Source organism: Halichoeres trimaculatus, unplaced genomic scaffold (genome assembly GCF_033239565.1).
Source record: "Halichoeres trimaculatus isolate MK-OKI-2021-1 unplaced genomic scaffold, fHalTri1.1 fHalTri1_scaffold_13, whole genome shotgun sequence".
NCBI lineage: Eukaryota > Metazoa > Chordata > Actinopteri > Labriformes > Labridae > Halichoeres > Halichoeres trimaculatus.
Genome location: NW_027437191.1, coordinates 21,943,783 through 21,969,800, shown reverse-complemented (window position 1 = coordinate 21,969,800; position 26,018 = coordinate 21,943,783). Strand labels below are relative to the sequence as shown.

At 39.3% G+C, this 26,018-nt stretch overlaps 1 protein-coding gene across 1 annotated transcript in view; it reads right to left on the bottom strand.

Annotated features, from left to right (window-relative positions):
* Positions 1–26,018, bottom strand: part of lama2 (laminin, alpha 2) — a 248,340-nt gene that overhangs the window by 80,065 nt on the left and 142,257 nt on the right. The window contains exons 21-27 of the mRNA XM_074684978.1: positions 25,187–25,398; positions 18,000–18,106; positions 14,458–14,638; positions 12,921–13,057; positions 8,695–8,826; positions 7,848–7,952; positions 1,593–1,736 (exon numbers count right to left, since the gene is read on the bottom strand). Coding sequence (XP_074541079.1) covers positions 1,593–1,736; positions 7,848–7,952; positions 8,695–8,826; positions 12,921–13,057; positions 14,458–14,638; positions 18,000–18,106; positions 25,187–25,398 — 1,018 coding nt within the window. The remainder of the gene's footprint in view (positions 1–1,592; positions 1,737–7,847; positions 7,953–8,694; positions 8,827–12,920; positions 13,058–14,457; positions 14,639–17,999; positions 18,107–25,186; positions 25,399–26,018) is intronic.

The following is a 26,018-nucleotide window of genomic DNA, read 5'->3' as shown; positions in this document are numbered from 1 at the left end:
TACGTTAACTTACATACACTACGGGCGAAAAGTTTTAGAACAGCCCAATTTTCCAGTTTTTCCAGTTTTTTATTGAAATTCAAGCAGCTCAAGTCTAATGAATAGTTTGAAATTGTACAAGTAGGTAGTTGACTTTCAGAGGTTAAGAAAGAAAGTTACCTTAAACTGAAGAATAGTGAACACTTCATAACCAAGCAGCAACCTTCGGTCTGAGAATATGAGACAATGCAGAAGTGCCAGAAGAAGTGTTCGCTTGAGGCTGGCTCTGGAAGTACTGGAAGTCACATACACACCAAGCCAAAAAAAGACGGTTTCACAGTAGAAATTAATTTCACCATCGGCACACACTGTATGGTAGGGTGAATTTTTTTTCAAACTCAGCAGTTCAGAGGCTATTAAGCTTGCGAGCTCGCCCAATCAGAGGCACAGCTCAGGGTCACACGACCGATGGGCGCCCTATGGCTGTATGCGAAGCCCTTGCCACAACCAACATGGCCACGATAGCCGATGTGCTCCATTTTCCGTTTCAGAAACAGACGGGTGACGTCCTGTTACACAGTCTTTGTTCATGATTTAACAAAAAGGTCCTTTAGAAACTCAACAGCTGTTCTGCAACAGTCTTGGAAGTTGGTGCTTCCTTGATTCCTTCCAACCACCTCTGTGTGTATATAAAAGTAGAGCTGGACACACTGTGGTACTACACAGATATATAGATACATACTTTAACCCTATGGAGCTGGTTTGGGTCAAGCTTGACGAAGAGTGAAAGCAAAGAAACCAACAAATGACCAACATTTAGAGGAACATCTGGTGGAGCAGAGCTGGGAAGAACTTTCTGAAGAAGATTTGATTTCTACTGTAAAAAGAATCAGAGGAGTGTGTCCTGCTGTAAGATCTGCCAAAGGTGGACACTTTGAGGAGTCTAAAGTTAAGAATGCATTTCTGTTCATAAACTGATCCAGGATTTCTTCTTAATGTCAAGTGTTGTTTTATACTTTTATCTCAGAATATAAACAATAAACTGCAGTTAAAAACTAAAAAATGTTTGTAATCTAAAACCGCTACCCTGAAGATGTTTGGAAAAAACACTAATAAAAAGATAGATTTTGCGTTTCTATCTTCTCTTGTTGTACAAAAGCGAAGCAAAAGTCTCCTTTTTAAGTGCACTGATGGTGCCATTTAAAGAAAGAGTTTGCAGTTTTTTATGAACCTACTGAGCTAGAAGAGCCCTGGTTTTGATGTCATGCTAGACAAAACTTACATTTCACTTTATGATGAGACAGAAAAAGGTCAGGACAGATTCTTGATTCAGTTTGAAGCTGACTCTAACAGGTAGGGGGAAGTTAACTGAATCTTCTGTTAACATTCAGTAAATTTGTTGTAACCAAAATACCAAGTCATGGGGAAGGTTACACAGGTCCCCTAAGCAACTTCTCTTGATTAAATCAGCACCATGCAGTGAAGATTAGCCTTTTCATTTTTAGTAGAGCACTTAAAACACTCAGTTGCTCCACTCTTTGTCCTTAAACCTGCTCCTGTTAACCTCAAACAGTGTCAGAAAAGGAGTCAACAATAAAACCATGTCTACTCACCCACATCCTGATGAGTCCCTGTGCCTCTGTACAGTATGGTGTCAGTCCGTAGCAGTAACACTTGCTACAGCCGAGTGGGTTTCGTACTGACAACCCGAATGTTAAGGGCTTACAGCGGTCGCAGTTGTCACCTTCCACATTTTCCTAAAACGACAAAGATTCAACACATCAGAATCAGTGAGTACACATTGTGATTCTTTATAACACATATGTGAATCTAAGTAAGGAATCTACTCGTACCAAAGTTAACAGTTATGAACAATGTGGCAGGAAGTCTGTGTCCCATGTTCCACCTACACAGCTCGGAAAAAGCTTTTGACGCCTGCTGTGGAGCTGGAAAAAGCTCCATCACCGCTCTGAATTGTTTGTGTTTTGACTAAACAGGCTGAGAGCTGACTGGTCTGTAACAGGAGTGTGGACAGGTTGGTGTATTAAACCGCCTCTATGTCAACAAAACGTCATCCAATTAATGCAGAGCTCTGTCAAAAAGTCCTGCTGGTTAGTCGGAAAGGATGAAGAACAACACAGGAGTGAGACGCTGCACAGCAAAGGAACACAAACACTCCATCAAACTGACTCTTCCTGTGCCAAACTGAGGTCAGTGTCCAAACTTGTTACAAAGACGGACACTTTTGATTGATACTCTTACTGACATATTTATTAACCATTGAAGTAACATATGAATGCTTTATTTGTTAACTCTTTCTGAAATCAGTCTCTCAGTGAGCTCAAACATAATCACTCTGTCAGCATAGACAGATAAAATCAAAGCTCACCTGTTCTTCAGGTGTGTCTTGATACCAGATAATCAGTGGTCAGTTTTCTGCAGTGTTACCTGATGCATAAACATCAGCAAACTCTGCTTCTGACCAAGGAACATTAGGGGACAATATGGGTAAATATGTCAGGATGTTTTTTTATGACAGGACCAGGATGTGGATTTTATCAGGACTGTTTTTCCTTTTCAGAATATTTTGACCTGTAAACCTTAATTTTAGCCCTAAATACTTCTCAACCTGCATTTTGGACTATTTTTCTGCACCATCTTGTAACTTTAATCTGGTCTTTGTGTCCCGTGATTTCTGAACTCGCATTTTCACATCATGATAAATCCATTCATTAAAAGATGTCAGCAGTAAGAGTTGTTGAGTTTCTGCAGAAAGTACAGAGCTTTACACCTGAAATACAACAGATACGTCTGCAGTGCGACTCCATTGTGCTGCGTCTTGACTGCGTTTGTCAACTTACACCGGCTGCGTGTTCAGTCCGACAAACAGTGTGACAGATAGACAGCTAAAGTCACAACACAGAGGTGTTACGGGCTTCCCGCTCCATTGATAAATCTCTGTTCATTCATGTTGGGCTGTAGAACGAACTGATTTCGACATGGTTTGTTTTATTTTGAAAATCATTGGGTGTTTTTAGGTTGTTTCTGGTCACAACTTCCTGTTCTGGTTGATCTTCCCTTCCTCGCTTAAATTATGCTTCACAGGTCCACGTCTGTCAAAAATAGGACGGCTGCATACTACCTGCAACACGACGGACACATTGATTTGAATGAAACCTATATAATCTGTTTGCCTTAACAGAATGGAGACACAGTGCAGACGCATCCAGTGTATTGTAGACGTTACATTCAGACAAGCAGCCAAGGCACAGTCTGAATGTATGACCTTACTAGGTACACTTTGGTTTTCTTTGTGCACTTGACAGAAAATGTGAATATACGGGCCACAAGTGTCCACTTGACCTGACTTTGGTCATGCCTAGTTTGCAAAAATACATTACTCTTAAATGGTGATTTGTTTCTGTAAAGTATTTCAAAATGCAGCATTTTTACAACATGAGTTAACTTGACAAATCTACAAAAGACCTCAAACATTTTTATCTCAATGAAACACCTTGCCTCTGTAATTGAGTTTATAAATTCTGGACCTACAAAAAAAATGCAGGTATATCACAGACAGACAGAAAGACAGACAGGGGGATGGAGCAACAGACGGCAGACATAACAGACATACAGTGAGGCAGGTGACAGATTGAAGGACTGAGTGACAGGCAAGCGACTCGATGGCACTCGGTGATCTGAGGCTTCGCATCAAGTGCGCGCGTGTGTGAGTGTGTGTATATGTGTATGTGTTGGAGTTTGACACATAATTTTGCTCCAGCATGTGTCGCTGTCTTAGAGGGATCATGTAATCAGCTGGTGACAGCAGAGATGAAAGATGCCATGAACTGAATAAATGTATGTTTAGTGTGTGTGTGTGTGTGTGTGTGTGTGTGTGTGTGTGTGTGTGTGTGTGTGTGTGTGTGTGTGTGTGTGTCATAAATGCTTATAGAAAAAACTATTAACTAGAAAAGCACTCAAGAGAGCGCAGACTGTCTGCTACAATTTGGTGTTAGTTGCAGGTTTGTATGATAATTTGTTACCTGACAGTGTTGAAAATTATGATGACCCAGTATATATTTCATATTCTGGATCTTAGTATCCAGAATATTGCAAGGATCTGGATTGTTTAAGGTAATTGCCAGGATTGTACTTTAACATCTGTCAGAAATTATGGTGACCTTGTTTTGTATTGTTTTGCAAAGCAATCTGGCCATTTACCGTGGAGTTGTATAGACATATGGTGAAACCGGCCCTATCTCACAATAAAAAAGAATCCCTTAAAAAAGTCCCGGATCCAGACGGTGTTCCAGATCAACTCCAAAATTTTAGTATCAAGATCCGTTCGTCACTTTTTGAGTTATGTTGTTCGCAGACAAACAGATAAACCCTCCCAAAAACATAACTTCCATGGTGGAGGTAGATATTAAACCTGTTGAAATGACACATATTATTCACTGATACTCATTTCAACTGGTTTGTGTATCAGTCTTGATTATATGTATGAATACATCCATTTTTCTGTTTTGTGTGTGTGTGTGTGTGTGTGTGCCTGTGTGTGTCCTTCAGTAAGTGCCATCATGCAGAGATGCCTGCCCTTTATTCCTGTGACATTTACTGAAATAATTACAGACATGCAGACAACATACACAGAGCGAGGACAAAGAAGGCATAAGCAGGAGCTTTTAAATCTGCACTGACATTTAAAATACAGACTGTCATCCTACAAGCAGGACTCAGAGGCATAAACATTTTTAATTTTGGTTTTTCTCAGACTTTAAGATGACTCTGTGTTAAAGTTAAAGTGCTGTGGAGTGTCAGTGGTTCAGTGTTCATGTCGTCGTCAGTTTAATTGTAAAGTACAGCTTTACTTACAGCTTGCCTTTCATAGGAATGACAGTAAATCAGGAACCTTCTATTCCGGATGAGGCTGTCCGGACAAACAGAAAACACTGTGTCCTGGCTTCCAGCTGCTGTTCTTAAAGTCTACACATAATGTTGGCAAGCTGGACACTTCAATACAGTTTTTACCAAAGAGGCTTTACCATCGCTCCTCAATGCCTTACACAGATAAACCCTTGAGTTAAATAGCATTACTTCACTATTACCTGAAGATAATGACTGATGGAGAACATTAGGCTCAAACACGGTGCATGAGACCAAGCCAGTGGTAGGCAGCCAGTTTTACTCAGGAGTAGAGCAGGCACAGAGCAAGGAGTGAGTTCAGCTAATAAACACATTAACAGGTAATACACACAGACAAAACCAGGAGATACTGACAAGAATAATTCAAATTATTAGAAATATAACACATTGTAATTAAAGCTCCTGTGAAAGGCTTTCATTACATGTTGGTGTTGACAAAGCTGAACTATTTTTTCAAAGTTAGCTGCTTCATGTTAACAAGTTTGCTCTACAAGGTTGCGATATCAGTGCTAGTTTTTGCTGATCCCTAACCAGTTAAAACCTCATAGCTAGCATGGTTTAAGTGAGTCATTTTATTTGCAGTCTTGTGCCTGAAATCAAAAGGAAGTGGCATACTTTGTTCTGTCAGACGCAAAGTTTTCCCTGTCTCGGTATTGAGAACAACACTAACAGCAGGTCAAAATGCCTTTCAGTGGTTGATTTACTTCTCATTCAGATATTATTCCTTTGCTTCTCTTCCTCCACCATGTATTATAAAGTATCCATCATAAATGTAAAGTCTAATCTATGATTGATACTTATAGATTTGTTATTTTATTGTCCTGTTACCTTTGTTAAGTTAGCAGCTAAAAGTCCTGTTGTGGTCAGGATGGATTACATAAGCGGCTGTTCTGAAGCTGTAAATTTAAATGTGATAATAATCTGTTAGTATTTGAGATGATCTAATTTAATATTGGGAGTTTAAGCACAATGTTTTATTTTGAAATTGAGCTGATGGCATGCACAGTTTGTGTACCATGACTTCCTGTCTAGGTTAATTTGCTTCTATGAATAAAGATTCAGTCCATATCTATTGTAGCAGAGAGGAGATGTTTCTGAGACTGAACTGGACCAAGGGTAAAAATCCAGTTTAGAAAAATGAAGCCTAAGCTGAAGTGCTGAAAGTTGCTGTTCATCGAGAATCTGCTTGAGGCTGGCTGCAGAAACACACCAAGCCAAAAAACAGAGTTTAACAGCATTAAAAACATATTTACAGCCTTGTTAAAAAAAAAAAACAGCTTGGGTCTGAAGCGTTAATTTCTCTATCAGCTCAGACTGCACGGGGGGGTGAATTTTTTTCTAACTTGGCGGTTTAGAAGATGTTGGGATTGTCTGATTGCCCAGTCAGAGACACAGCTCATCTCTAGTGACTGACGGGCGCCATATAGCTGTTAGAAAGGAAGCTCAAAGCCTGCCTCTTGTCCAGTATGGCTGCATTCAACAATTGGCTTCATTTCACTGTTTCAGAAACAGACGTGGAGACTACATCCAAATATTATACAGTCTATAAACAGGACACAGATCAGCTCTGGAGCGAAGAGCCTTGATGGAACATGATGCACACACTTCCTGTGGACGCTGTAGGTTAGTGTTTCCTGATTTTTACTGCGTTGTTGTAGCACTGTCTCATTCAGAGGGTATATGTTTTTGTTGAAAGGTTTTGTAGAAAAGTTATCAATGCAACATTTTTTAAAATATTTTTCGAAGTCCCTGTGAGGACTGTCAGTTTGGTGCTGATTGCAGTGACACCTTTGGCCAGAATAAGTAGTGTTTTTCTGGGATGAAGACACCATTTCCCATGAGCACCATCATTATCTGTCTTCAGGGTAGGACTCCTGCCAAGACATGTATTTGATTTTGCAGTCTAGAGTAGAGTCGTGCATTTGTGTTTTCTCAGGAAAATCTGAACTGACCATGGAAACTGATAAAAAGCATTAAGTGATATCTGATTTTGTTACTGATAATCTGCTTTTTAAGTACTTGATTATGAACACGCAAATATATTATCCAGAGTGCAAGTCACATCAGTCAAAAAAATGTGTCATTAAGAGAGAAAAAAAAGCATATATAGGTTGATGGCATACACAGTTTGCACATAGTTAAGTTTTAGTTTCTCTTGTCTGCATATACTCCACTCCTCCTTCCCTGCTCTGCTGTGAGTGTTGCCGGTTAGACCAGTGCATTGTGACTTTATGTGAGCTCCATCAGGTAACGATCCTCACTTTTTAAAATGTACTGAAGTAATGACTAAAATCCTAAAAAAAAAACTGTCTACAATGGAGAATGAAGAAGACACAAGTGAACTTTTATTTCTCTAAACCACATTATCTTGTGTTTCACACCAGAAGCTGTCAGGCTGTCCAAGCCGGAGATGTAAAGCTTCCATCAGCAGTGCCGTTGTAGCCATGGAGATATTTCTTCAACAGTATTTCACATACATGAATTTAGCATGAATTTAGCATTTAACACAGCACCTTGTTTACTTGATATAGAAGACTAAGTTGCAGGACCAGCAAAACTATGAAACTTATAGTCTGGAAATAGGGCAAATAAAGTTAGGCTATTTCGAAACCACTTCTCAAAATGTCACGGTGTTTTTAAGGCAAAAAGGAAATAGAATTTATTGGTTGGACTGAGTCTGATTTTCATTTTCTTCACCTTTAAGTTTGGCAGGACTTATTGAAATAATGTTTGGCGCAAAGCCATTTTTGAAAAAGACAGCTTTTATGATCTTTATGTAACACTTGATTTCCCAATCCTTCTTATTTTAATTTTATTGCAAAGAAAAAAAATGCAGTGGAAAACAAAAATTGAAAATTCTTGTTAAAAAACATATCATAAGTTAAGAAAATACAACTATGTGTGTTTTTGTGTGAGTTAGTATGTGTGTGTGCATGCTTTACCTTGCAGCTACACTTCCCCGTCCGGTCAGCACAGCCACACACTCCTCTCTCCAGATCGCAGGTCTGGCTGTCCGATCCTGCCACGCTGCACTCGCACCGGGTGCACTGTGGGAAACATGGACGCTGTCAACGCCAAGCTTCTGTTATCAACAACACAACAGGCCGAGAGAGGAGCTAGCAGAGTGTGTCCCAGCTTTCTGCTTCACCAAACCATTAAAATTTACTCCAAAATGAAAATGTTGCCATTATCTACTCCAGTGTCGGCTGCAACATTGCTGGATTCTAAACCAAAACCAAACATGGGGTGGTCCAGTTTCTTCTTCCCCCATTCTACTGGAGCGACTGAATTTGAAAAATAAAAATAAAAGCTACTAAATAAATAAAAATGGCCATGAAATCTCTCTAAACACGATCATTAAATTCTTTCAACCAGTTACTTTTCATGAAAAAACTATTCTCCTCTTCTCTGGATCCTTCTGCACAATGAAGCAAATACCACCTGTGGAATGATTGGGATCTCATGAATGTCCTTTTTTCCTTTAGATCAAAAGGATGTCTGCTGCTTTCAAAGTGAAAACATTTAAAAGAGACTAAAATCTCCACAGGAATGTTATGTTACCTTTTCAATGACAAAAAGAAACAGTGCTGCTATTCAGAGAAAATGTTTCCATCTGTGAGGCGAGAGCCATGTTTTTAATTAAAGCTCATTGAATCCATAGAAACATCAATGCAGTGTGCAGACCAACCTCTTTTTCTAACGATCAGATTCCCTCAGAGAGTCTCTCGACATAATTAAAGCACACTCTTTGATCATTACAGTTATATGAGGAGCATTAATATGAGTCACCTGAGGAAAGTCTCGGTATCCAATCTGACACTCGTTGCATTTCTCTCCCCGGAAAGAGTCGCGGCAGAAGCAGCAGCCGGTGTTCACGTTACACTGCTGGGTCACTGAGCCCACCACGTTGCAGCCACACTCCTAAACACACACACACAAACACACACACACACACACACACACACACACACACACACACACACACACACACACACACACACACACACACAAACATTACTTTATACAAAATATTAATTTTGTGAATATTTTTCTGTGTGAAAACAAAAGTTAGGAAGGTTTGTAAAGCATGAAGCACATATCTATTTGACTTTATGTGACCATTTGTTGTCACAAGTTTACTGGGACATTGCTCACTACAGTGGACAGTGAAGGTAGTGGTGCCTGCAATGGGCTACAATTATTTTTAAAAAAGTAACAGAAATCAACAAGGCTAGAGGTTGAATTTTGTGGAAAGATATGTGAATATTTTGAAGGAAAACCTCAAGCAGTCAGCAGCAAAACTGGGGGTGGGTCTGGGTCTGGGTTGTGGCTTTGTTTTTCTTTATTTTTTTGAGTGAAATAATTAGTTTCTGCGTGCAAAGTAAGACATCCAAAATAAAACTAGGATGTTTAGAAAAGTTGTGAGAAAAAAAAAAGCTTGTGATTTTTTTGGACCAATATTGTGATTGCAGTTAAGCATGCAATTTTTTAAAATTATTTTATCTTATTTATTTATTTTTTTTATTTATGTATTTATTTATTTATTTTATTTTATTTTATTATTTTTATTTTTATTTATTTATTTATTTATGGGGGGTACATTTATCTTCAGCCTTATTCAATAGACACATGCAGCAAATCATTTTATAGTATGACCAACACGACAAAGCATACTGTTAACATATAGGCAATTTTTCCTGCAGGCCAGGCCTACGTGGTATGATCTCACACAAACTAAAGTGCAGAAGCATAATTAAAAACAAAGTTTTGGCTGAACCACTGAGATATGTCAACATGCCTGGATTGCACTCTTTGATTTTAAAAGAAAAAGGAACACTAATTTTACTGACCTCCAGTTGTCAGTAAGAGATAGGAACCAAACAGAATAAAGTTTACAAAGGTTTCAATTCGATTGAGTGTTCAGCCCTAGTGAAAAACTTCTTTTGCCTGTTCCTCTAGACTACAGGTGAGGGTGGACACTGTGACATCAGATGAAAAAGACTACATACAGTATTTATAGCACTTAATTTGATGTCATGTCACCATTAAGAGCGTGACAGTTGGTATAATAGGTCTGAAACACTTAGTGACAAAAGAAACCAGGACACACCTGATGTTTTGAAGGTCTACATACTGTAAATTATCTATTTAAAATGTAAGATTATTTGACAGAAGGAAAGAGATACAGTGAATGGTGAATGGAGTGAAATGACGACTGAGGTTGAATACAGATCCTGAGAGTTGGAAATAACACTTGGAGTGTATCTTTTAATTAACATGAATCATGTCAGCACTGACAGGTGACCTGAACTCTTCAACTGGAGCAGCAGCACACCCTTGTTCTTCCCACTAGCTTACGCATGAATTTTCTTTACTCTTGTAATTAAAACAGCTCTATGTCACAGGTTAAACATTACCCTCACAAATCTTTAACATCCTTCTTCACACAGCTATGATATCCCTGCTGGTATCAATGCTTGCTCAGTAACTGCTTGTTGTTTCCACTCTTGTGCTTGCTGAATGTTCTCGATGTATGATGTCTTTTATCTTTGATGGCACTGGAGTCTGTTTTATTCCTCTTTGTTGTTCTGATTTGGATCAATCTGTTGTTAAACTGACTCTTTAAGTCCTTTCATGTTCAAGCCTCTAATTGCTAATAGTCCGCTGCTACATCTAATAGTTTGTTGTTATTGCTGCCTTGCGGTTCTTTGGTGAGATGGTTTTAGAGCAGAACAATTACCTTCAAACACCACCAACAGAAACAGAACAGAACAGAACAGCAGCAATAGAGTAAAAGGAAAGAGGTGATAAGGGGGAGGGTAATAGAGAAAAGGCTGTGTAAACAAGTATGAGGGTTATAAAGGAACACAGAACAGTGAGGGAAGAAAAGAGGAAGATGGGGAGCGTGACTTTTTATTAGAGATCTATGGAGAGATGAGATGTAAAAAACTTTAAGGACAGGATGGCAGTGAAAAGGTGATAAGCAGCTGCTGAAAGGTAAAGACATTGGCGTAAACTGTGATTAAAACTTGTGAATCCTTATAATTAAAGAGCATTTCTTTGCTCTTATCTGAGTTCAGACTTTGAGAAAGTTGTTTTGATGTTAATTTATCATTTTCGTTTAATATACTGAGCATGCACAAACAGACTATGCACACTGGAATTTAGAGTACTTTGCCTTCAGCGTTTTGTAAGAAATTAGTAAAAGAGTAAGCATTTTTCATCAGGACTGACAGATTATAATGATTTGTGGGTACCAGGAGTAAAACTAAACAGATAACTGAGTTCTTTTTTTCTGTTCTTGAGTCACAAACTCCTATTAGAGTGCTTGCAGAACAGTTTTTCATCTATCTGGATCAACATGCTTCCAATTGTTGTGTCTGTCAGGATCAAGAAAAGTCTTTCAATTCATATCAAGGACTTTTAATTTAAGGATCTTAATTGAGGAAAATAAACATTATTTCTGAATATAATTACCTTTTAAGTGTATGGGATAAAATTCTAGATATACTGTGTATAATAATGAGAGTCCATCTTTAACAAGCCTTTTTTCTAAATATTTAGCTTTTGATATTATATAGTCAATTGAAATTCTCTATTCAGCCTTGTATTCAATAAATTTAGCATTTTTTCTATAAATCCACTTTTCAACCATTAATTCAGACTATTATTTCATAGCATCTAAGTTTTTATTATATGGTCAGAATTTGTTCATTATATTCACTTTTTCTGTATAAATTTTCACATTTATTCCATATACTCAGACATTAAATCATTCAGCCCAGCCTTTATTCTATATATTCAGATGTTTTATCTTTAATTTTAGACTTTCATTCCAAACATAGGCAGTATGCATAGGCAAGCATGTCATATTTCCAGTTAAATCTTAGGATGCATGTAAACTTCCAGTATACACACATGATTTAGTAACTTACTTTTAATTATAATTGACCTGAAGCAGGATGGAATTCAAACGCAAGGCTTCCAGCTCAGGTTAGCTTGTGTTAGTAAATGACCTGTAAGGCTACAAAAAAATGAAAACACGTAGATAAAAGCCTCTATACAATTTGCTACATGGTAGCAGCAACTAGATACCTGGACGATTCTTTCCATATCCTTAACAGACACTTTGAGCAACTCTAGCAAACACCTTATTTGTTTGATCTCTGCCATCATGACACTGTCTACTGTCACTTTCAGAAGATCCTTTTAGTAACCCAAAATGCCCAAGCATCCTCACGCCAGTGCGAAAGTGATCTGTGCTGTGCATAGAGCCCTTTCAGCTTTTTTTCTATACATTTTGCCTCTCTAATCTATATATTCAAAATTAAGACTTTTATTTTACAGGTATATCTTAGATATCTATACTCAGACCTTTATCCTATATTTTCAGAGCATTATCTTATCTATCCAAACTTTTATTTTATTATTGAACTTCAACTCTATAGATTTAGACCTTTATTCTATAAACAGTCTTCATTTCAGAGAGCCTCCTTATCTGCCTGTCTCTTTAAATCAAACTTAAAAACTCACTTTCACGCTCAGGCTTCCGGGTCCACTTGAGAACAAGGTTTTGATCCATTTGTGCCCCCCAGTTTTTACTTTTGTCCTGCATCTGTGTTTTATTTTTTTATATTTTTACTGTACAGCAATTTTGTCAGCATATTGTTGTTTTTAATTTCTAAAGAAATTTGCATCAGACTGGATAATCAGATTTTCATCTTTTACAGACTTTCATTTTATCAGACTTAATCTATATATCCTGAGTTTCAGACAGTAAATTTATCATTTCCTAAACATCATGTCATACTCAGGGTATAAAGAGTTTATGCAGTTCAAGTGGTTTATTAATGTTCAAAAAGCTTTATGTCTCTGTATTTTTCATCATATAGCCAAATATATCAGGCTCCTCTCACTGGAATCAGAGTGGGTCTGTACCTGCTGGTGTTTGTGTGAAGCTTCTGAATTGATTGAATTAAAGATGGATGCTTTGTGCTTGCTCACATCCAGCCTACCTTACATCCAGTGGTGATATCATGACCCCAGTGGTTGGGAGCACAGCGGTCACACCTCTCTCCAATGGTGTTTGGAGGACAGATGCACTGTCCTGTGTTAGCATCACAGTTGTTACCCAGATGGCTGCACTGACAGGCTGTAAGAGAGAAAAGAGGAGAGCAGAGGCATTTCAGAAGTGAGAAAAAAAGATGTTCAGTTCATCTTTTTCTCTGCTTCTAAACAATGTCACTGTTTCCCTTTCTGTCACGACATGACATGTGAGCTCATGTTTCAATTTTGTAAAATCAAAGTGTGTGGGATTGAGAGCAGGGGAGAGAAAGACTGACAAATTAGTTTGACAATTAAACCTCAGGGGAAAGAAGTTGCTGAAAGAGCTTTCTTTGTCTGCTTTTCAACACCGTCCATGAAAGTTGACTCAAAAGCCAGACATAAAGGTGAACATGATGTGCAGACAGAGTTAACAGACTTGTACCCTGAAGTAAAACTGGTGCATTTAAAGAAATCTGAAAGGCTAATTCACTGGGTGGCTTTAAAAAGATGTTTATTGTTAACACCCATAATGCCTCAGTGTCATTCGTTTTAATTTATTCACTTCTGACTCAATCAGCACCATTCACAGCCTCAATGCCATCAGACTCTTTTCTGGTAACAGAGCGTTCTGAATTAAAATGTAAATGCTTGCAACAGTCACCTTTAGAGAAAAAAGGCTGAAATTATTTCTCAGAAATTTCAATTTGGTTTGGCTGAATGTAGAAAGGCAGAAGGTCATTTATGTCATTCAGCTGCCTGCTTACGTTTAGGTAATAACCTACCTAAACCCTGGATTATTTTACTTTTCCTCAACATCTCTATGAGGAATTCCTGTTTGACAGATGTGACTCTTGCAGAGGCATCCATTTGTTTTGGAAAGCAGATCTTCTTTTAAACACTACTTTCCTTTGTTCCTGGTAACTTTTTGCAGGATGCAAAGCAACAAGGATATTTTTTAATCTACTTGTATAAAGTCCTCACAATACCTTCAAGTTCTTTCTCCGGATCTTTGAACATAAGCCAAACTTTTTTTTCCACTAACCTGGCGGCTGCTCTGTGAAAGTGATCTCCAGATAAGTCACAGTCAATAATCCCCCGTCACATCTCATCTTTGTGCGGTGTAACCAGGCGTTTTGGCTTACTCATTACTGTTGCTCTTGGCTGTCAGTGGTGTTTGGCATCGATCACACATTGCATAAGGAGATAATTTGGACAAAATATTTATTGATGTACTTTGGATGTGTGGAGGCTTAATCCTCAGTTTGGGCTGCAAAAGTTTGCTGCACCTGCTCCTGTGTTGTTCTGTAGAGTCTGACAGCTGACTCCTCTGAAGACTTCAAAGATGAGCTCATCACCCCGGGGATGAAAATTTGTTTGGAGTCATTTCTTTGTAATTTTAAGGTTTTGTTTTTTATGCCGAGCTCTGTTTTTCTGTTGTTTTCTCTATAAAGATTTCCACTCTAACTCCTCCTATGAGGAAAAATCAATGAAACAGTGTGTGCTTACGTGTGCAGCCGCCCTCCTGGAAGTTGAAGAACCCTCGGGCACAACGGTCACATTTAGGACCGGTGACACCGGGCTGACACCGACACTGACCCGACTCATCACAGTCAAACGACTTGGAACCGAACGAGTTGCAGTGACACGGGACACACACCCCGCCTGTGGTGACGCCGTGAGTCTGAGGCTGGAGGAAAACAGGGACAGACAAGGACAAAGGGTGTCAGCAACAGAGCTGGGAAAAAGGTGGAGGAATAAGAGGGGGTCACACGCAAGCAACTCTGAGAAAGGGAAGTCAAAGCCACAAGATGCAAGACTTTTTTCTGACCACAGAACAATATGAAAAGGAAACAAATGGAAGGATGAGGTGACATTTCTGGTTCTTAGATCTGAAAGAAGAAATGTCTCCTGGTTAAACTCGTTTAAGTTTTTGGGTCCTTCACATAACTGGTGAAAAAATACAACATGCAATTTGGTTAATAGGACTTGACCAAGACTTACACACACTGTTGTTACTGCCAACCCCGATAAGTGAAACAAATCTTTGAAACAGACAGCTAAAAACTTTTAATCAAGCAAAGTCTAGAAATACAAGGAAAAATTCAAGATTATCTATTTAAAATGGTTTAAGTGTCTTTATTTTAATAGCAGACTCGTGTTGATGGTGAAACATTTCTACAAGTTTCAGCATTAAGGGTGAATTCCAATTCTCAACCCTCAATCTTAGTGACACTCAAAACCAAGTGTTTAAGGCTATTTCGTGACTTACAAATGGGACACCCCTTAAATGCAGTTATGTCTTCAGACTGTGGGGGCAGCACTATGCCCAAGCTGCATTCAGTCTGCCAATTTAAAAAAATAAAAAAGAAGAAGAAGCTGCTACTGTAACTTTAGGTTATGAATGAAGCTGTGCACCGAAACCGGGACTGCCAGTCTGGCTGGCAAACATCGTCAAATAAAATGAATGTTATGCAACAATGAGGTCAATAATCTGTGAAGAGGATTAGACATAGATAAGATGATACAATGGTTTTCGTAATATATTTCAATTTCATATTGACGAAAATACTTAATTTGTAGCTCGTTCTTTTCGCCATGTTGGTTGCAGTGAAGCTAGTGAAAATACACAGTGCATTCTGGGTAGCCCTTACTCCCAAGGGTGGTGCCAGAAAATCTCGATTTGAGGGGCCGTACAGCCCTCAAACTTGTCACTTAACTTAACATTCTAAGAATTGGGACAGCACTGGCACTTCACGGGATCACGCATTTTTGAGATTGAGGGTTAAGATTGAGGGTTAAGGGAGGAATTGGAATTCACCCTAAGTCTCTATCAGGAAGTCAAACTTGACTCTCAAAAAGCACCTCAAATTTACATCCTCTCCCTTCCTTCCCCTAACTCTATAGCCAAAGTTTAGCTTAACAAAACAATACATCCACCTCCCAAATGAGAATGTGACTACTTCAAAAACACAAAGAATGTCATGTCTTATCTAAATAGCAACATTTACTGGAGGAGATCCTGAGGATGGCCTGTGATAGCATCATCCCTGATGAGCCAACCAAGGTCCCAATTCAAAATCCTAACCTGTGATTGGCTTTTAGCATTTAAGAGGTGAAACTTATCAAAATCAACCAAATGAGCTATGTTGCGGAGAATGGTGGCTTTCAATCAAAGTAGCAGGCAATAAGTTGTTAGTATGGAATCTGGATATATGTAGATGACTCAAAGATTTATGTTTACTACACTATAGTTAAAGTGGAAAGAACAATTGAGGATGTAAAGGGTCAATAAATAATTATCATCTATATCAGTGTTTTTCAACCACTGTGTCACGGCACATTAATGTGCTGTGAGATGCTGTGAGGTGTGCCGTGGGAAATAATCCAGTTTCACTAAATTTTCCCAAAAATACTGAAAACATGCCATTGTCAAGTTGCTTTAAAAGTAATATACTTTCTTTCATATCAGTAGGTGTCATCAGGTAACTAATTGCCTTAAAACTCAGCTATAGTGACCCATGAGAAAGGTAGCCTTGACAGAAATGGAGAATTTTTTTAAAAAAGAAATAGTCTGATCTCTGAATAAGGCCTGGGACAAAATTCAGACCCTGATAAAGGCTCCAGTATGGGAGGTAATCAAGGAAAGCAAAGAGGGTGAACTCAAGGCTGTGCAGGAAAGGCTGTCTTTCACTCAGATTTACTTTTACCAGGATACAATGACACCAACTCTAGTGTGCTTGGTGTGGGGAGAAAAGCTATCCAATAGTGCCATGGTTCAAAGTAGACGTATACCCCATTTCCAAATGAACCACAGGATACTTCATAACAAGCAGGTGAACAATTTTGTTTGCCTGTGTGAAAACATGTTGTAAAACCACAAAAGACCAAGCCCTCAAAGCGAGTATACACATTGCTGAACTTGTTGCTGAATCAAAAATGTTGCACACCATAACAGAGTCTTTAATACCATCTGCCTGCAAAGCTATTGCTAAGGGGGTGCTTGGCTCTGGCACCGTAAAAGAAGTCAGGATATCCGCTTTGTGTTCATCTAAACAGGCCCAGGTTTTTCAGTGTGAGAGTGTAGGAGACTATATTGTTATTCAGCTACAGATTGTTATTTTTTCATACTTTTGGTTGGTGGTGTGCCATGGGACTTTGTCAATGTTAAGAATTTGCCGTGGCTCAAAAAAGGCTAAAAAACACTGATCTATATGACACGAAAACATGTACACTTCATATCTACATAATCTCAAGTCCTCATTGGTATATTTGTGGTGATATATGAAAAAGTTAAAAAATCTGAAATGTCTGGCACTGAACCACACATCCATGCAGGTAAAATCCTCACATCAAAATAAGGTGACACAAACTTCCTTTTCATGCAATGTTAAGAAAATTGACCCACAGACCATCACTTCCTTGAAAATAATACATTAAATAAATATATCCAAAGTTATTTCCCCACAATAAAAAAAAACACACCATGCGTCTCTAAACACACCACACTGTCATCAACGTGCAGTGTGTGTTACCCCTGTCTTTGGCCGGTACGCCCCTCTGGGACAACCCCCAGTGCGGGACGACCCACCCCATCTCTGCTGCACTGCCTCAATGGGAACGCGCTCCACTGGTCTGCGTGTTTCCCGGCGCTCGTAACCTTGGCGGCGTAGGTCACAGCGTCGCCCCACAAAGCCGGGGCGACAGATGCAACGACCCTCAACGTCGCAGCGCTGGGAGATTGAGCCATGATGGCTGCAGCCACAGGGAGCACACTCCTGGCGCTCTGCGTCCCACCAGCAGTTGGGCTGGACCAATCAGAGCGTGGGGTAAAAGACCAATAAGAATACAGCAGGCAGATCAATGACATTGAAAAAAGGGTAAAGCAATGTCTCAACAGATGAAACCCCAAGTGAACACAAACTTAACATCAGGACAATGAAAAAGGAACAGAGGATGGGATTAAAGCATTTCTGTGGTAAAAAAAAAAAAAAAAGATGTAAAAATTGACACAATAGCTGCAAGAGCAAATTTTGGGGTCCATCGCTTACCATGCACTCGTCACACTGTCGTCCCACCACATTCTCTCTGCACTGGCACTGCCCAGTCTCCTTGTTGCACGTCTCAGATACAGATCCATTGGTGTGGCACTGACAGGCTGCAGGAGCAGAGAGTAAAACAGAATATTTCACATCAATTATCGTTTCCTGATGGGAGAATTTCTACATGAGTACGTATAATAACACATATTAGTTTAAGCTGGTGAGTGTGCCAACTTCACACTACAGTAGACTGGATCAGAGCTCAAATCCAGCTTAAGGTGTTCTCCAGGATTAGCTGTCGATATGCACTTTAATATCCTGCTGACTCAAGTGCGAAGGAAATCTTCCCTTGCTCAGATAGATTCTTCAGTCCAGTAGGCTGACTGAGTTTTCCCAGATCATATAGTTTGTGTTTAGAAAAAAAAAAAAAAACAGCAATGATATCATCTTAGAAGCAACAAATCAAGATTGCTACAGATTAAATGTCGACACCAAAATGATGAAAAATTAGAAGTCAAGTGTACATTTTTTACATAGTAAAGGCGAGAAGAAAGTTAACCCTTTAGCATTTAACTATCTTTTGGTTAAATGCCCACCTGGCTGATCAGTGATTCGAAATTGCCTGCAGGTGTGATGAAGTGAGTAAGAATGGTTGTCGGTCTCTGTACATGTTAGCCCTGTCTACTTTAAAAAAATGTCTGAAGACTCATCTTTTCAGGGAACACTTGGGCACTTAATCTGACCCTTCTTTTCTTTGTCCTCAGGGGCAGAATGAGTCAGAAGGTCTCACATTAAACTCTTAGTAAATATTTAGCACTGAACATTTGTTCATTTTTGCACCAATTAATTGTGGTTAGCTACATTATTCTACATGGAGAGAAAAAAAATCTTTTTTCACTTAATGGTAGCATCTGGAGTCAAATAACTTGTAGCACTTACTAAGGTTTTCCTTTATTTCTTGCTGATGCTGCACGTCACTTTGAACAAAAGCGTCTGCTAAATGTAACTGTAGCCTTGTGGTAAGCTGGGGACACGACCAGGATGAACCCACAGATGGTTTGCCAAATAAATGAACAAAGTGTGACATCACCCATTTGATTCTGATACAGACTTTTGGAGTACATCATCAGTGGGGGTCCTATTGGAAACTCTGTACGTAACCTAACTTAACCCTTTGGTGCATAGTGATCACTGCAGTGGGTACTATTTAAGTCATTTTCTCCTGAATGCAATATTTTATATGGTGAAACCATACACTAGCCTGTGTGAAGATATCTTTTCATCAGTGTTTTTGTTTTCTTAGGGCTTGAACGAAAACATTTTCCCTTTTTTTTTTTTAAATATTTAAAGTTTCAGATGGTTACAGACATGAACTTGAAGGTTAAAAAACATATCATCTATAAAATATACAAAGCATACAAAGAAATACTTGATGAAGTAAAGATAGATGTTTACTGTATAGCTTTTAATTGCTTGGTGTGATTTTTGGTTTCTAGTGTTTTTGCAGTCAGCTTTAAGTGGAAACTCAAAGTGTTGCAGTTTTCAGCACCTACATAGGCTTGTATTTTTAGGCCAGGGGTTGTCCATTCGGTGTACCCTGTCCTGCACCCCCAAATGACCGCTGGGAAAGCTAGCTCCCTGAGTACAGTACAGAAAAGTACAGTAAAGAAAATGAGTCTTTATATATATATTTTTTGTTGTTGTTGGGGGGTGGGGGGTGTTGCTGAGATGATTTTGGTTTCATGTTTGGGAGACCAACATGTCAGCCATACTTATATACAGCCAGTGGTACAGAGTGAAAACATAGACATACAAAAACTGATACCAGTGTTCTCAGATTCATTAAATTTTCACTGATTATTTTGATGGAATTTGTCAGAATTTGAAACAAAGCAAAGAGGGAACTATTTTGATTAATCAGCAGTTAAGGTGAAGAAGGTGTTCCTTTTAAAGTGAGTGTTGTCCTCAAAAATCGAAATTCTCAGAGTGAGTCAAGGTGCTCTGCTTTGTTAAACATAACTGAAGCAGTTTTATTCAAAGTCAAACAAAGCTGTCTGCCTTGAATTTTCCTTTCTATTCTTTACTTTTTCAACACTCGCAACATTCACTGAATCATAAAAAATGTTCATTCATTCCCCTCAGGCTGTGCTTCATCCCTCTGGCATTGAGCGCACAACATTCAGGTCATGGCCTTTGTCGTGTTGGTGTGTGTAGAGTGTTTTTCATTGGCTTAGCTACAAAGATATCAGAACCTATTCTCATAAGCAACACAATGAAAATCTGTTTTTATCTGAGATTCTTTGTACTACTTTAACTTTATTTAACTTTGTGTGTTTGAATCTTACGAGAGGGAAAAGAGACACCCACACACGCCAATCAACCCATTAGATACACAATTAAAAAGCTTGAACATCACAGCTCCCATCTGGTGGATCGGCTGTCACACACACACACACACACACACACACACACACACACACACACACACACACACACACACACACACACACACACACACACACACACACACACACACACAAACACAAACACACTCATCTCAAGAAATTGAAGGCACACACACAGACGTGTAGCCTGTTTTTAACATTTGCTTTCTTTCTGCGGTTTGATGTAAAAGAGACAGAAGGACAGACCTGCGTGTGGGATGGGCAAGTAAGAGTGAGACAGAGAGAGGTGGTTCAACAGATGTCTGCATGCAAAAACACACAGAGATATATGCAACAAAACACACACACACGACTTGCATCATACATCTATACATCGATTTCTCCTCCTACATATACACACACATGCCTGACTTAACATACAAGACATAATAATGTTTCACATATTCCCTATCTCTTATGCACACACACACACACACACACACACACACACACACACACACACACACACACACACACACACACACACACACACATACACACACACACACACACACACACACACACACACCCAGAGTCTCTCACCCCTCTAGCTTCACCCTTCAGGGACCATCTGGACTCCGTTCTGTCAGTCTCTACAATGTGAGCCTTGTTGTGGGATGAGATGTAGCTTTTTTGTTGATTGTGTTTTTGTTTTCTTTTTTATTCCCCACTCTGGCCTTGATGCTGAATCCTCTCTAACTAGAAATACATTATGTTCTGTTACCCAGCAATCTGTTGTGTAAACAAGCCACAGGAGGAGATACCGTGTATCCATTATACACCATAAGCACTTCAAGAGCACACGGGCAAACATCAATGTGCTGTACAAGCTATTAAATCCACATACATTACATACAGTGTGCAAATGAAGTCCATACTCAAGGTAAACAGGAGACAGAGATACAGAAGTATTGTGTTGGAGATGAGATGTTGCGTTCGGGGGCCTTGAAGCGAGCTGTTAGTGATCTGAAACGCTGGATAATAAATGCATTAAACATCACTTACATGCTTGGTACATGTCTCCTGTTTGTTTCTCGAGCACCAAGAAGCTTTTGTGTGATGTAATTAATGGTGCATTGCTTGGTGTAAATACTCCGCAGTGCCGTCCATGGAGCATTAAAGCCTTTGTGTGCTTCGTGAATTAGATGATGGCGTTCTGGCTCATTTGGTTTTGCAAGTGCAAAATCTTTTTTTTTCTCTTTTTCTTTTTTTTTTTTTAATCAGGCCTTGAATGACAATGAGTCTGGATTGTTCTTGCTCACATTTTGGATCCTGGTTGAAATTCAGGGAAGGATGTTTTGGTGATGTTTTGCCTCAAAGCATGCCTTTAGTTGCTTACAATGATTATAAAAGTAATAATGATACATTTATTTTTAAAGAACCTTTAAAACATGACTTTACAAAGTGCTTTCACAAACAAAAGATGCTTTTTGAACAAAGGCACTAGGGTCTAAATGTAGTTCTGGGGTAACAGATTTACCCCTGAAAACGGGGGTACTTTTCAGATGTCCTGAAACTCTGAGGGAGGTGGGGGCTGCAAGCTGAAGGTTTCTGATTGGTGGAGCAGCCACAGTGTTCTTATTGTCCCCTCCGCCCACAATAAGACGACTCCCAGCTATGATGGACTTGGTTCAGTACATCCTAAACAATCGTCTTCTTTGAGCCTGTTAGTGTGAATGTGTCTCTGTCAGCTCCTGGTGGTCCAGATTAAAGAGTGACCCAGTAAACTATAAACTGGAGACCTTCAGTTGAATGTGTCAGTGGGTATCCAGTTTACAACAGCTGTTCAAATACAGAAGAAGTCCTGGGGAAGTCACTCTAGTTTAGCATAATTGAGCTGCGTATGATGCCGTCATGGCAGTCTAATTCTATGGTGTTATCTTTGCCAAATGACCTTCATCACTGTCTTACTGCCCTCTACTGGTCTGGCGGTGTATTGCAATTACTTTTACTTTTTCCCCATACGTCACTATTTTGGTTTACATAATCTACCTGGGTCCTCAGCTCATGGTAGAAACATGGACAAACAATGGGTAACAGGAACCATTCAATTCCTAAAAATTGCTATACCAAGAACCTAAAGTTTTAGTGTTAAAAGCGCCTGTTTTAGGCCCCATTTACACAACAATCTGAAGACGCTAAAACGCTGTGAAAACGCAGTGAAAAAAAATCTGCGTTTACACTGAAACACTGATGGACTGAAAACGCTATAGTAAGCATGCCAGGCCTGTGTGTGGTGCTATAACTGTCTTGTCCAGAAGCCACTTTTGTGAGATCTCCACCGAAGTAAAGTTGAGCTGGTCATCTGGTGTATTGGGGAATACTAAGTTAAAAAGTGGAGCAAAAGATGCACATTTTGTTGAAAGACAGTCAGCAGATTGAGCAGCACAAGCACAACACGGTAGTTCGTAACAACTGTACTGTTGTCCTGTTGTATGCACACACGAGGCGGAATGTGACATCAGCGTTTCCACTGAAAACGCCAACTTACTGTTTACACAGCAACAGTGTCGGAAGCATTTCAGAAACATCCCGCTCTGGAGGCTGTTTTCAAAAGTTTGCATTTTAGGTCAGCTGAAATGCCGTTTTCCTGTAAACGTGAGGGTGAAACGCAACAAAACTTTTGCATTTCACCCTAAAACCATTGTTGTGTAAACGCCCCCTTAATCCCTAATAACCAAGAAGATTCCAGGAAACACATGAACCCAACAACATGAACTGAGGCCAAAAGAAACCAGGAAATAAAAAGGTTAATTTAATAAAAAAGAATAAAAACATTTAAATGGAGCAATGAGCTGAGAGATAGAATCATTCGTAAGAGTGTTGAAAGGAATAAAAACAGCATAAGAGCTAAAGGGCAATAAGATAAACAAAGATGAATAAAAACAATAAAGTCTGTAAATTAGGCATCAAGATAATAAAGCAGTGGAATGAGATACAATGAAATAAAACTCCAATAATAATCAAAGACAGTCATTTTTCAGGCTTAATAAGTTTCTTGGGTTATTTTTTCTTTCATCAAATCTTTTAATTTGACTTTATTGCTCTATGGAGGCCTGTTAGGCTCATAAAAAGTCAAAGCATGGGTACTAAACACTGCACTGGACAATCATTTTGTGGTTTCACCACAATCCCCAAAGAGATTATTGATCCTCTGTATGAAGCATCTTTCATTAAGTGTTGGAAACACAGGAAGTATAATTACATTATTGAGTTACAGCACATCCAAGGCAGAAGTGTGACGGTGCAAATCACTTTTTAACAACCTGCAAACCACTTCTCCTCGTGTGAGGGATGATCGGAGGAGAGCTTGAGTTTCTTCCTCAAACAAATTGCTCTGTTGTTCAGTTTGCCTCTAAAATCAAAACCATCTCCATCCCTCTGACTGAATTAAACCAAACTGCTGTTGCAGGGAGACAAAATAGGCAGAGAGACAAAAAGAAAACTGCTGTGGATGAGAACTCTGACATCAAAAGAACAAGTGAAAGATTTTTACAGTGTAATAGCGCACAAATGGACTCGGCCTGAACTCTGCGGCTTCACTCAATAAAATTCATTAAGACTGGAAGCGATAGGGCCAGAGAGGCGGACTGGGGGAGAGAGAGATGGACTGACAGAAGCACAGAGTTGCTGTGTTTTAATAATTCTTGGTGGTCATTCGTACAGGATCGATAAGAGCCCTCCAAGCTCCAGACACGAGCAGCCGATCAGCACTGTAGGAGAGCAATAGATCAGGCTGATTAATCAATAACCATTTAGCTGGGTGGAGAGGGGAAACAACTACAGAACAATGAGCTATCAAATACACATTAATACCCCTGCCTGCCTGTCTGCCTGCTGCTATACTTCTCTGATGGTTTTATCTGTCTGTTTATTGCTTCTGCCGTCTCTTTCCCTCCTGTCTCTCTCTCTGTTCATCTGTCTTCCTGCCTGTTTTTGTCAACAGCACAGGTTTTTAATGAAGATTTTCACAAACAAGCGCCATCTGTACGTCTCTGTTTGCTGCCATCTCCTCTCTGTTTTATTTTTCAGACTTCCCCCCTCCTCTTGATTTTTTTTACAGGTATGTTTTTTTTCTCACTTTTAAACACAGCTGGCAGTCAGTAGGCCGCTACGACATCACACCTCCTACCAGCACAGCTGCTCGCCGATGCACAGGCACACACACTTAAACACAGTCACACACACACACACTCCAGATGGTGTGCCATCTACTCCGTGTTTAAGTGAGAGGATTAAAACATATCATTTAGCTAAAATTTAGTTTCACAGAGGAAGTATAACGCTTCAGAGTAACACCCCTGCTGGGAGAATGAAGCAGCAGTATTGCCTGTTTTTTAATGATTCAAGATGAGTAGTCGCTGTTTCTATCACTCTTTCTAACTCGAGCCTCTTGGGTTTTGGGCATAAGCTCACACAGTTTGCACACCTTTCCTGTTGTCCAGTTCACACAGAGGTTTCCTCACTTTTTCCCTCAGTTGTCTGAGTCTCTTCTTTGTCTGTAAACTCCTTTTCATAAAGATGTCCTGTCAGAATCTCATATTGTGGAGCTTAGTTGTATTTTTGTATCTTTGAAGCCCGCAGAGTCGATTTTTGTATTCACTCTTGTGCTTCATAACAACATTAAACTCTTTGCAATTAAAGGTGCAACTAATGTTTATAGTTTTGGACCAGCCCTCACTTTGTCTCAGCAACAATTAAACTCAACAGTTGGCTTAACAAATCCTTGTTTCTGTCTACTTTGGTACTTACGTTGACAGTTCCTGGCTGTGATGGCATCTCCGTAATAACCTTCAGCACAACTGTCACAAGACGGGCCGCCGTAACCCTGGCGACAGCGCAGGCACTGGCCTGTGATTGGATTGCAGCTGCCAGGAACAGAGAGGTCCAGGTTTCCATGGCAGTCACAGGGTTGACAGGAGCCCCCTGGTATCGTGGGCTGGCCGTGGTACCCGTTTGAACATCTAGGAGGCAGCAGAGAGACAGAGTTAGAAAGTTACATGAAGCTGGATGTACTTAAAACACAATCTACTGACTGGAGATCCTTGAGATTAACATTGGAATATTTAGAAGCCTACAGTGATACATGATTTCTACATGATTGCGCTATATTTGCTGCATTTGCTTCTGTAATTCTGTAAATTTCTTAGCTGTGGGACAGCTCAGAGAATCATCTCATTTTTCTTAATGTATTTTATCAGTGCAGATCTCAGAGTCTGCTTGTTCCAAAGGTTAAATCTGGAAAAGAAAAACATGGATTTGAAAACTCCCTGTTTTGCTGTCTAGGATCAGATAACCAAATGTACTGTCCCTCACAAATTTAAAAACAACTTGAATGAAATCCTTTGGGTTAGATTCCTCTATTACAAAACTGCTATTTCAAATGTTATCTATAACAAACCTGTTATTTTATTGACTCATCTGTTGTTGTTGTTCTTGTTGTTGATTTATTTGTTACTGTTTTAGTGCAGATTATCGTCAATGATATTGTGTAATTCCTATTATCTAACCTAAAAGCTAAACCTCTGACAGGACGAAGACAATCTGGATTTTTAAGATCAACATTTTTTAAATCCAACTCAAA